Source organism: Triturus cristatus, chromosome 7, assembly GCF_964204655.1.
Source record: "Triturus cristatus chromosome 7, aTriCri1.1, whole genome shotgun sequence".
Taxonomy (NCBI): Eukaryota; Metazoa; Chordata; class Amphibia; order Caudata; family Salamandridae; genus Triturus; species Triturus cristatus.
The window spans coordinates 1,168,558,222-1,168,571,605 of record NC_140590.1 but is presented as its reverse complement, the minus strand read 5'-3'; the positions used below and the strand labels follow the sequence as shown (position 1 = coordinate 1,168,571,605).

The 13,384-nt window shown below is 48.1% G+C and overlaps 1 protein-coding gene across 1 annotated transcript in view; it reads right to left on the bottom strand.

The window, feature by feature from the left end:
• SRCAP (Snf2 related CREBBP activator protein) overlaps positions 1-13,384 on the bottom strand; it is a 1,742,136-nt gene that overhangs the window by 1,148,571 nt on the left and 580,181 nt on the right. The window contains exon 14 of the mRNA XM_085618450.1: positions 8,470-8,606. Within this exon, the coding sequence (XP_085474576.1) occupies positions 8,470-8,606 (137 nt within the window). The remainder of the gene's footprint in view (positions 1-8,469; positions 8,607-13,384) is intronic.

The window sequence follows — 13,384 nt, the reverse complement described above, 5'->3', positions numbered from 1 at the left end:
AAACAAGTTACTTACCTGTAACTTTGGTTCTCCAGTATTGGTAGCTTTCATAGATTCAAATAGCTTGTATCATTCCCTGTCGTCGGAAAGGGAGCCTCGGTAAATAAAAAATAACATAGCAGTAGGTGCAAAAGTGAAAGAAAGGCTTAGGCCTCATCTCATTTTGTAGCATATCCACCTCTTTTTGTAAAATACAACCAATCAGATTAGCCTCACCCCATAGAACCCTCCTGAGAGAACCTCAGAGCCTCAGATTTTCGCACCCGTTGTGGAACAATATAACAGAATATGCTGAAGGCTGACCTTTCCCAGGGGAGGAGGGGGGGCGCATGGGAATCTATGAAAGTTACCAATACTGGAGAACCAAAGTTACAGGTAAGTAACTTGTTTTATTACTCCAGTATTGGAACTTTCATAGATTCCCATAGCTTGTATCAGAATAGCTAGCAGTTAGGAAAAAAGGAAGCACATTTTGTGTAAAAATACATTGCATCACCTTGCATGTATATCAGCAGGAGAAATAAAATTTACCAATCATCAGTCAGTAAACATCATCAGATACAAAATGTGCGAACCAATAACAGGAAGGAGGGTTACAAGGGAAAGCTCACCGCTCACTGAAAAAGATTCCGTAGAACAGCCTGTCCCACTGCAGCATCGCTCCGCGAGGAAGATTCCAGGCAGTAATGTGTCGTGAAGGTATGGGCACTGCTCCATGTAGCTGCCCTGCAAATGTCTTTGATCGGTACTCCAGCGAACAGAGCAGCTGAAGACGAAACTGATCTTGTCGAGAGCGCCTGGACTCGCCCTTCTAGCCGCTTGGTGACAGTAGTGGATGGCCCTGGCAATCCATCGAGCAACCCCTTGTTTTGAAAGGGGAAAACCCTTGCGAGGTGCACTGAAGGCGACAAAGAGCTGAGTATATCTCCTTAAGTCCTTGGTGCGTTGAATATAAAATTTTAAACACCTTTGAACATCTAGAGAATGAAGAGACCTCTCCGCTGGAGTTGTCGGTCTAGGGAAAAAAGACTTCAAAATGACTGGTTCATTCAAATGAAAATCCGAAGGAACCTTCGGGATTAATTTTGGATTTGTCCTCAGAATCAGGGTGTCTTTTTTTAACTTCAAGAACCGATCCTTAATAGTGAAAGCCGGAAGTTCACCAACCCTCCTGGCTGATGTTAAAGCGAGGAGGCGGGCCACCTTCCATGAGAGAAATTTAAGATCCGCCCTATGAATTGGCTCAAATGGAGGCCGCATGAGTTGAGCAGGGACCAAGTTGAGCTGCCACACGGGTGGAGGAGGTCGAACTGGAGGGAAATCCCTAAAAAGTCCTTTTAAAAATTGTTTCACGATTCTCGCAGAACAAAGAGAAGGACCTGAAGATGTTCGTCTGAACCTAGAGATCGCCGCCAGGTGAACCTTGATAGAAGAATGTGCAAGACCTGACTTGGCCAGAGACACAATGTATGGCAAAATCTGATAAGGAGCAGAAGAAAAGGAATGAATGTTCTGTTGGCGGCACCATAGTCAGAAACGTTCCCATTTTGAACGATAGGTCTTATTAGTACTTGGTGCGCGGGCCTGAGGTAGCACCTCTACATTCTTGAGGGATATTCAAGCCCTGAAATTCTCTGTGCTCAGGAGCCACGCAGTCAACTGCAGAGAGCTCGGGTCCGGATGTACCACTTGGGCCTGGGACATTGTCAATAGAGAAGGAATTGGACGCAGGTGAATTGGGTGATCCTGGAAGAGCAAGAGAAGCTCTGTAAACCTAGACTGGCGGGGCCACGTCGGTGCCACTAGAATCATTCTGCAGGGTTCTGCTTTGAGCTTCCTCAGTAGTCGTGGGATTAGAGGAATTGGAGGAAAGGCGTAAACAAAGGCGCCTGACCAGGCCATCGAAAGCGCATTCCCCAATGATCCATGATGGTGTTCCCTGCTTGCGTAGGACTGGCATTTCCTGTTCTCTGGAGTGGCAAACAGGTCTATGGAGGGTCTGCTCCAAAGATTGAAAACTCTCTCCAGGAGTGCGCTGATCCAATTTCCACTTGTGGCTCACAGATTTGAGACGACTTAGCATATCCGCTGTCTTGTTGAGGGCACCTGGAAGATGTTCCGCCGAAAGTGAAATTTGGTGACGGATAATCCACTCCCAAATCTCTTCTGCCTCCTTGGACAGCAGAAGAGACCTTGTTCCACCCTTCTTGTTCACGTAATGCATGGCCGTCGTGTTGTCTGTACGGACCAGGACGGTGGATTTCCGAATTCGGCAGTAAAGCCTGTAAAGCTAAACGAATTGCTTTTAGCACCAGTAGGTTGATGTGGAGAAGACGTTGCTCGGGCCGCCAGCGGCCGCTCTCTTGAAAGTCTTGCAAGACCGCCCCCCCAGCCTTCCAGAGAGGCGTCTGTGGTGAGTATCAACGGAGCTGGGGTGACTGTGAAGGTGAGACCCTTTGAGATATTGTCTTTCATACGAAGTCTGCAATGCAGAATCAAGGGAATGCAAGATGAGATCGATCCTAGAAGAGATTTGTATAGGCGAACAGACAGAAACCGTCTTGATTGCAAAAGACGGGCGGAGGTGATCAGTGTTTGCTGTCTTTCCTCTGATGGAAAAGCTTTGCAACAAGCTGTGTCGAGCATTGCCCCCAGGAACTTGGCCGACCTGGAAGGACAGAGGACTGACTTGTCCTTGTTGAGTTGAAGTCCCAGATGACTGAAAAGTCAAGTGCAGCTTTCGACTGCTTTTGAGGCTGCTTGAGAAGAAGGAGCTTTCACCAACCAGTCGTCCAGATAAGGAAAAACCTCTAGCGATTGTTTTCTGAGAAACGCTGCGACTGCGGCCAAGACCTTTATGAATATCTGCGGAGCGGATCTTAGTCTGAAAGGCAGGACCTTGAATTGAAAGTGGCTCTTGGCTACTGTAAAGCGTAAAAAACTCCTGTGCGCAGTGTGGATGGGTACATGGACGTATGCGTCCTCGAGATCCAGAGTGGCCATGTAATCCCCTGGATTGAGAAGCCGCAAAATGTCCTGTAGGGATACCATCCGAAACAAGAGTTTTATGAGATAGGTGATGAGCTCCCTTTGGTCGAAAAATGGGCGCCATTTGTCTACGGTCTTGCGAACAAAGAAGAACCGGGAATAGAATCCTTTGCCTCGTTGGGACAGAGGTACTGGCTCTATCGCTCCTTCGAGAAGAAGTTGGTGAGCTTCTAGACGTAGAAGGTGCAGATGTTTGGATTCGGTGGCGTGAGGGGCTCTGGATGGAGGCTGGTGTTGAAACTCCAGTGTATGGCAAAACGGATGATATTGAGGACCCACCGATCTGATGTTATGAGACTCCAGTTGTGGAGGTATTGAGATATCCTGCCCCCCACTGGTGTCATAGGGGGCGAAGGAACAGTAGACAGAGCCGGGAAGCCGCTATTGGCGCTTAGAGGAATCCCTCACCTGGCGCCCTTGTCGCCCTCTAGGGGGTTGGCGAGAGAAAGACGACGATTGGCCCGGTCTTTGAGAATACTGGGGCCTGTAAGACTGAGATTGTTGCGAATAGGAGGAATAGCGTTACTGCCGGTATCCACCTCTATATGAAGAAAAACCTCTTCCTCTCGCACCACAGAAAGTTACTTTGCAGTAATGCAAAGTCCCAAGGGACTTCACTGTTTGTGTCCTTTTTAATCTCCTGCAGCTCATCGTCCACATGCTTTCCAAAAAGCATCTCACCATTGAATGACAGATCTAGTATTTTATTTTTGACTTCCGGGCGAAACCAGGTGGCCCGAAGCCAGCCCTGCCGCCTAAGGACTGCCACACCTGCCAAAGAGCAGAAAGCAGTGGTCGCAATGTCCATTGCGCAATCTATAATTTCTGAAGAACGCTCTCCTTCCTCCAGGATTTTCTTTGTGTCAGCCTTCGCTCCCTCAGGTAGCTGGTCCAAATACGGAGATAAATCGCACCACATCTGGAGATCATACTGTCCCAAAATCACCAAGGCATTAGCCGCCCTAACCAGGAGGCTGGACATAGACGAGAACCTCTTACCCACATTATCAAGGCGTCTACCCTCTTTATCCGTGGTGTGGTAAGGGGCGCCGACTGATTCTTTGACTACTTTTGGCTAACCAGACAAGCAGGGCTATCTTCCGGAGCTTTGTACTTTTTCTCCAGTCGAGGAAGAACAGGCATGACAGTAGCTGGAGATTTCATTACTTTAATCCCCTAATTCCAGACATGGTCCACAATTGGAATAGAACGGACAGACTTTTTATAAGGCTCTTTAAAATTATAAAGAAAACATTCCCGACTGAACTGATGGTATGGGAAGATCGAAACATTTGGATGCTCTTTCCATTAAATTGTGAAAGCCCCCTATATCTACTGGAGGAGAATCCACAGGATCCGGAGATGGAGAAGCGGGATCCGGAATTATATAGTCATCCCATTCCCTATCTGGATCTGGGACTAAGAGTGTGCCCTGGTCATCATCCGATGAGTCATCATGAACTGTGACTACATTTTGTTGGGGTTCCATTGGATCCGGAACCGGAGCTTGAGGAAGCAGAGGTGGAACAGGAGCAGAAGATAGTGGCGGAGGTGGAGGCACTTGCACCGACTGTTGACCTGAAGAATCAGATGGAAATATTTTCCTATAATCCAGCAACATGAATTGTGACTCAGCAATCAGTGAAGCCACCGTGCCCTGCTGCAATTGTTCCTGCCCAATTTGCTGCAGATATTGTCCTTGGTCTACATAGAAGTTCTCAGAGTCCTGATACTTGACATGTAATTGGGATGGACTATATGGTCCCTTATCTTCATCTGAAAACTCCTCCTCCAAAAGGAGTGCTGGAGGTAGTGGTGTCACTCTACGAGGAGAAGTCATCTTCGGTGTAATCTGGCGTCTTTTTACTGAAATTGCCACACTTTGAATCATCGACGGCAGAACCGTGGTCGATGGAGTGATCGACGGAATCGTCGTAGAGACCGTCTTTAGTATTATGCTGGAAGCTGTCGATGTCGTCGTCGACATCGTCATCGTCGTCGCCCTCGACACCATCCACGTCGTCATACTCGTCGAGGTAGTCATCACCGTCGACGACATGGAAACTTGAATCTTAGGTTGCAGCGTCGACGAAGTAGTCGTCGACGAAGGTACTGGAGACGACGGAGACGACGAAGCTCTCGTCGACGAGACCGTCAAGGGAGCTGAAATAGACGTCGATGGATTTTTCGTCGACGTACCTGATCCAGTTGTCGACGGGCGGATTTTCTTGTCAGCTTCCCCTCAGGCAGGACAGAAGCAGTTTTTTTTTAATTGTCTTGGCTTCTCAGCAGGTGGAGGTGAAACCGAAGGCCCAAAACTCGCCTTCTTAATATAATGTGCCTCAGAAACCTGTCCTTCCCTCTCCTTTACACCTCGGTGAGGAGATTTGATGGGACTGCGCCTTTCAGACCTATCAGAGGTCTTTTGTAAGGCTTTGGCACGGGGGGGGTCAGAAGAAGTTGAAGGTGAAGACCTACCACTCTTTTGAGATCTCCTCGAAGATGTCGCAGAGAAGGCATCATCCCTGCACTCGAAACCGGGTCTTTTCGGGACTAACTTTTGCAACTAGGTGAGCAAACGTCCCTCACGGTCTCTCAAGGTCTTTGAAGAGAAGGTATGACAGATCTTGCAGTCAGTGGCCTTGTGGTCAGGGTACAAACAATAAAGTCCTTATGTTTGTCCTCCACATAAAGCCTCTTCTTCGAACGAGTAGCACAGGCTTTGAATAAAGCCTTTTTCTCCTCGTCAGACATCCTGAAGAACGTTGAAGAGAAAAACAGTTGAAAAAACACAGAAGTTGGAGAGAAATCTGAGCAGAGTTCAGTGGAGACTCCCTTGCACAACGTGCGGTAGAAAATTTGAGGCTCTGAGGTTCTCTCAGGAGGGTTCTATGGGGTGAGGCTAATTTGATTGGTTGTAGTATTATGTTGGTCTCTTTTACAAAAAGAGGTGGATATGCTACAAAATGAGATGAGGCCCAAGCCTTTCTCTCTCTTTTGTACCTACTGCTATGGTATTTTTTATTTACCGAGGCTCCCATTCCGACGACGGGGAATGATACAAGCTATGGGAGTCTATGAAAGTTCCAATCCTGGAGTAAACTCATAAAACCAGTAAAGAGTGCGCACCTCATTTTTAGGTCGATGACTACCGGTCTGCCGAAGGCAGAACCGGAAGTTGGAGATTTAATGTTTCCTAGAGTGGCTATTTAGCCCGCCTCTCTTTTTGCTTCTCCTCCATTGGCTGGATTCCTAAACGGAGGCCAGCCATTGGAGGAGAGAGCCGTCCCTCCAAATAGGCTCCGTCTTTTTCAGATTCGGGGGCGTGTTTCTTGCTGTTCTTTCCACTTTTTAGCAACGCCCTTTTTTAGGCGTGTTTTTCTCTCCTCCTGCCAATGGCAAGAGGAGAGAAAAAGAAACACGCCCCCGAATCTGAAACCGCCGCTGCGTTTCTCCGAGGCATTTCTGCTTTGCCTCGGAGAAAGGCAGTGGTGTGCTTGCCTTTTGCTCTGCCTTGTTCAGCCCTGCCATCCCTGTTCACCTCTCTCCGTCCCTTTTTTGACCGCCTCTCCACTCGCCCCTCCCTTCACTTTCCGCCTCCGGCCATTCATTACCAGTCCTTCAGTGTCCAAGCGCGCACTCCTCGCCCTGCCTCCATTCACCTCTTTTTCTTTCCCCCTCTAGTCTCACCCCAGGACGCTTCCTTCTCGCCGTTCCCTTTCATGCCTTTACCTTCTTTCCTTTCATGTCTTTACTTTCTTCATGCCCCTCTAGTTTTCTTTCCCCCTCCTTTCACGTTGTCGTCGTCTCCCGATCTTTCCATCTCTCCTTCGTTCTCTTCCTTCAGCTCCCCCTCGCCCGCTCACTAGTGTTTCTCGCCGCTTTCCGTTTTCCGGTCTGAGGACTCCAATTCTAGGGGAAGGTGAGGGTCCGCCGATATAAGCAGGCAATGAGGGTTTGAGAACAGCGAAGAGCCTCCGAGGGCCTGAAATCGCCGATCCCAGGGGAGAGTCTGAGGTCCCAACCGGGAAAATGCACACGTCCCTCAGTGGGCGTGGTGAGGGCCTCGCTGTCCAAAGGAGGTGAGATGTAAAAACGGACCCTTGTAGAATCTCTGCCACTGGGGAAACTGATGCCAGAAGAGCTGAGCGCAATACGAACCCGTTTTAACATAGTGCGCTGTGCTTGATATTACACTTTCCAGGCGCTATACATAACAAATGTTGATGTTACCCAATTTGATGGCACTCAGGTTATTGTCCTCAGAAGGATAGAAGTCTGAGTTAGTTAGATGGTAATTGTTAGCTTAGAACCTATTAGTGTTTTTTAAACCACTGAGTGCAACGAGCTTTAAAGGCGTGTGCTGTTTTGTTTTTCAGTTAGCATGCTCCTGTACCACCCTATGAACCTATGAACCGTACCACCAGTGCTTTAAATGGGAACAAATAAGTGCAGGTACTCACTAAAATAGAGGTGTGGCAAGTGGGCGGGGCTAAGGGCAATATCACCATACATAATGACTTCTGTCGCAGTTGCAGCACATAGCAAAACACACGAGAAATGCGTTTGTCATTAAAACAGATTAACTCCTTACACATAATGACATATCTAACGAACGCTGGGAACGTAAATATTGTAAAATTGTGCAATGGCACAAAACGTGCGGTCACGGTGCAGTGCTCGAGTGGGGGAGCCGCAAGAGTCTGCGTGATGGGACGTACTCTAGTGCTTAATTTGTAAAATAATAACCGCAGGTGCCCAAGTGTTGCTATCAAAGCTCGGAGTAAGGACTGCCCACACCGCGTAGTCTTGAATCCACCTCGTGCCTCTTTCATCCACCCCCAGACACTTTCTGCAGTGGCATCTCGAGGAGAGATTTTTAGGGGGCGCACTAGGGGCCACGGATAAAAGTGGTGGGGCCACCTACACTCACTCTTTCACTACATCACTCTATCTCACTACTTCACTACATCACTCTGTTTCCATCTTAATACCTCACAACATCCATTACTACCTCACTCTCTCTTTCACTACCTCAATCTTTCGCTATCTCACAACATCACTCACTGTTTCTCGATCTCACTACGTCAGAAAATACCTCACTCACTAACTCACTCTTTCACTACCTCACTCTCTATCTACCTCACTCTCTCACTACCTCACTCTCTCACTGCTAATCCAATAGGTATCACATATGCACAAAAATAATGAGCAATACCAATAGCTCTACCTACAATATTGCCGAGACCATTGCATTGTAAATGCTTGTTGTGTTTTGGGACTGAAAAGCACTGCTGCTCTTTCATAGTGTTAGACCAATGAGAAGTAATTCTTTCCAAAGTAACCTTTCTAATATGCTTTCAAAGCTACCCACATTTAAAATTATAACCAAAGTTAATAATAAAAATTCTGACCCCGTACCTGCCTCTTCAGCTTACGTTCCTTTTGAGACCCATAGTACGTAAGTATCTTGAAACTCGGACACCAGCGTTTCAACTCCATCTCCCAGTTGAGCATCACACTGGTTGGAACAATAATGAGATGAGGGCCCCAATTCCCTGTTTGGAATAGAAATGATCGTCAGCTAAAGAAAATATGTGTGATTTTAATATTGAAACGTGTTAAGACATTTAAGCTAGGTATTCCTAACTGATACAGCACTTATTAATAAGGAAAATGCTACTTACCACAGTATACATTTGTTCTTGGCATGTAGAGCTGTAGAATCTCATCCTATGTATAGATCGCCATCTAGTGTTGGGTCTGGATGTTTGCACTATTTTTGTTCGAAGAAGTCTTTCGAGGCACGAGGTAAGGGACTCCTCCTTTCGGTGATAGTGCGCATGGTCATCGACTCCATCCTTCGATTGTTTTGCCGTAAAGGGTGATGATGGAGTTAGTAAGAGTAGTAAAGGAAAGATGTCAATGTATATTGTACCTAAGTAAGATAGTACTGCAACAGGTTTAGGTACCGGGGAGGCGAGTGGGTGCATGAGATTCTACAGCTCTACATGCCAAGAACAGATGCATACTGTGGTATCATTTTCCGTTTGAGGCATGTGAGCTGTTGATCACATGCTATGCATAGATTATATAGCAGTTACGTTCCAAAATGGTGGCTAACGTGTAGCTGTTGCAGTTGTTTTTAATAGTGTACGTAAAACTACCTGGCCCACACTAGCCTGCTGTCTAGCTAACACATCTATGCAATGGTGTTTTGTAACGGTGTGTGGTGTAGACCATGTTGCAGCTTTGCAGATGTCATCTATGAGAATATTTTCTAAAAAAGCCACAGAGGCCCCTAATTTAGGAGTTGAATGTGCTCTAGGGGGAATTGTTAATGTGCGTTTAGCCTTAATGTAGCATATTAAAACGCACACAACTATCCACCTTGCAATACCTGATTTTGATATTAGATTGCCTTTATGTGGTGGAGCAAAGGCAACAAAAAGTTGCTTTGTTTTCCTGAAAGGTTTTGTCCTTTCTATGTAGTATAGTAATGCTCTTTTGATATCTAAGGTGTGAAGAGCATGTTCTGCCACTGAATCTGGTTGAGGCAAGAACACAGGCACCTCAACAGACTGGTTGATATGAAAGGCAGAAATGACTTTAGGGAAAAATTTGGGGTTAGTTCTTAAAACCAATTTGTTTTGGTGCATTTTCAAGAATGGTTCTTCTTTGGTTAGTGCATGAAGCTCACCTACTCTTCTTAGAGCTGTGATGGCTATAAGGAAGGCTACCTTCCAAGTGAGAAATTGTAGTTCACATTTGTGTAATGGCTCAAAAGGTGGACCCATACGTCTTGTAAGGACTATGTTGAGATTCCACATTGGAGCAGGTGGAAGTCTGGGTGGAATGATCCTTTTAAGTCCTTCCTTTAAAGCTTTAATAGCAGGCTCTCTAAAAAGAGACAAATGCTGTCTGTTTTGTAGTTATGCAGCTATTGCAGCAAGATGTAAGCATATACACGTGTACGCTAAATTGGAATGCTGTAGTAGGTAGCAAATGATGTTTTGAATTGAAGCATCTAGCAGATTGATGTTCTTGTTGTTACAGTAAATGACAAACCGCATCCACTTTGCTGCGTAGCATGCTCTTGTGGTAGGGCGCCTAGCCTCTTTGATAATATTAAAGCAGTCTGGCGGAAGATAAAGGTAACCAAACTCTACGATTTCAGGTGCCAGATCGCAAGGTTGAGATGACTGGAATCTGGATGCCTTATCTCTCCATGGTTCTGAGTGAGAAGTTTGGGAGTAAGGTGTAGGTTTTGGTGAGGAACTGTTGATAGTTCTAACAGGGTTGTGAACCATGGTTGACGGGCCCATGTGGGAGCAATTAGGATTAGTGTCCGGGACTGCTGTCTGAGCTTCCGAACCACAATTGAAATGAGTAGAAGAGGCAGAAAAGCGTAAGCAAATATCCTTGACCAATTTATCCATAGCGCATTGCCTTTGGACAATGGGTGTGAATACATGGATGCGAAGTTTGAGCATTTTGCGTTTAGGGGAGTGGCGAACGGATCTATCTCTGGGAAGCCCCACATTTGGAAGAATGGGAGCAGAACTTGAGGGTGGAGTTCCCATTCGTGGATCTGCTGCCGTTGACGACTGAGCAGATCTGCAATCTGGTTGTCTACTCCTAGGACGTGTTCTGCAAGGAGATATATTTTTTGAGGTATGGCCCATCTCCTGATGCTCTGGGATAACTGTGAGAGCTGGAGAGTGTGTGTCGCCCCCCCCCCCCTGTTTTTGTATGTAGTACATTGCTGTCCTGTTGTCTGTGTGAATCAGGACAACTTTGTTTACCAGATGAATTTGAAAGGCTTTCAACGCTAGAACAATTGCCAGCAGTTCTAGATGGTTTATGTGGAGTTGTTTCTGTTGCAGAGTCCACATACCCTGAATGGTATGTGTGTGGAGATGAGCTCCCCAACCAGAGAGCGATGCATCGAACAAGTTACTTACCTTCGGTAACGATGTATCTGTAAGAAACATTAGTTAGTTAGATTCCTCACCTTAGAATATCCCCAGGCGTCAAACTGGATCCGGAAGATTTTTCGTCAGCAATACCCCTTGCGCGTCGCTAGGCGTCGTCTGTGGCTCCGCGTCGGTCGTCGGCGTAGTGCGCCGGAATGACGTCGGAGTACTTAGACGCCGCCCTCTCGCGCTGACGTCAGTTCTTGAACATAGCCTTCCGCGCCAGGAACGCAGAGCCATGCAAGATACAGACACTGGTGCCAAAAAATTCTAGGGCCCTGAAAGGGATAGCCTTAACCCTAGATGTCAGTTCGCAGAACGGGGAGGATGGGTGGGTCGGTGAGGAATCTAACTAATGTTTCTTACAGATACATCGTTACCGAAGGTAAGTAAATTGTTCATCTGAAAGAAACACGTTAGTTAGATTCCTCACCTTAGACTAGATACCCAAGCAATACCAACCCCGGTGGTGGGTCTGCGAACCAAGATCACACCAGAAAGTCCTGGAGGACAGAACGGCCAAAGAAGCCATCCCTCCGGACTTGGCTGTCCAGGCAATAATGCCTGGCAAACGTGTGCAGCGAAGCCCACGTTGCCGCCTGACAGATGTCCTGCAAAGAGACCCCCCGTCCCAAAGCAGTAGTAGCCGCTGTGGCCCGAGTAGAATGGGCGCGCAGCCCAACAGGCGGTTCCTTTTTTGCCAAGGAATAACAGATTTTTATACACAAAACGACCCACCGGGAGATGGTCCGTTTGTGTACAGCTTTTCCCTTCTTTGCACCCACGTAGCCAACGAAAAGGTGGTCGTCCGCCCGGAACTGTTTAGTGCGGTCCAAATAAAAGTAGAGCGCACGTTTTGGGTCCAGACGGTGGAGCCGCTCTTCCTCTTTGGAAGGATGCGGAGGCGGAAAGAAGGTGGGCAAGGTGACACATTGCCCAAGATGAAAGGGGGTCACCACCTTCGGTAGAAAGGAAGGACGAGGCCGAAGGACAACCTTGTCCGGATGAACAGATAGAAAAGGAGGTTTGGACGATAGAGCCTGGAGCTCACTCACCCGTCTAGCCGAGGTGATGGCTATCAGGAAAGCAGTCTTAAGAGTTAGAAGACGAAGAGGACAATTGTGAAGAGGCTCAAAGGGAGCGCATATCAGGAATGTCAAGACAAGTTTCAAGTCCCACAGAGGCATTACAAAAGGGACAGGACGGAACGTGTGAGTAATGCCTTTAAGAAAGCGTGACACTACAGGGGACTTGAAAAGAGAGGGCTGATCTGGAAGCCGTAAGAAGGCAGAGAGAGCAGCAAGATAACCTTTCAAGGTGCCCAGGGCAGAGCCCTGCAGGGCCAAAGAAAGAAGAAAGAGGAGAACCTCAGAAAGAGGGGCGGAAAGGGGATCCACAGCCTTTGCTGTGCACCATGCCACAAATTTGTTCCACCGGCAGGCGTATACCGTCTTTGTGGAGGGACGCCTGGCTGCCAGAATGACATCACAGACTTCAGGAGGCAAGTCAAATGGCATCAACTGCCGCCGCTCAATCTCCACGCATGGAGGTGGAGGCTGGACAGGTTCGGGTGGAGGACCGTCCCCTGCTGCTGCGACAGAAGATCCTCCCGAAGGGGCAGACGTATCGGAGGATCGGTCAACATACTGAGTAGCTCGGGATACCAGTACCTTCGTGCCCAATCCGGAGCCACCAAGATGACTTGGGCCCGGTCGCGCTTGATCTTCTTCAGCACTCTGGGGAGAAGTGGTATAGGCGGAAAGGCGTACAACAGACCGCAACTCCACTCGTGACGAAAAGCGTCGCCGAGCGAGTGCCGCCTTGGAAATTCCAACACGCAGAACTGCTGACATTGCGCGTTCTCGTCGGTGGCGAATAGATCTAACCAAGGCTCTCCCCACTGCTGAAAGAGACCTTGCGCCACCTCGGAGTTCAGACGCCATTCGTGATCCATCATGCACCGGCGGCTGAGTTCGTCTGCTCTGGCGTTGAGAGCCCGCCAGATGTTGAACCACCAGGGTGATGCCCTGGTGTTCCAGCCATGTCCAGAGGCCCAGAGCCTCCTGACAAAGGGTCCACGACCCCACCCCGCCCTGTTTGTTGCAATACCACATGACGGTGGTGTTGTTCGTGAACACCTGCACGACACTTCCCCGGACAGAGGGAAGGAAGGCTTTCAGTGCAAGTCGGATCGCTCTCAGCTCCAACAAGTTGATGTGGAGGCGAGACTCCGCCGGAGACCAGAGGCCTCTGATCTCCGCCTCTCCCATATGGCCACCCCATCCCAGGAGGGACGCATCCGTCACTACGACATGCTCCGGTAGGGGTAGGGAGAGGCTCTTGCCCGTGACCCAATCGCG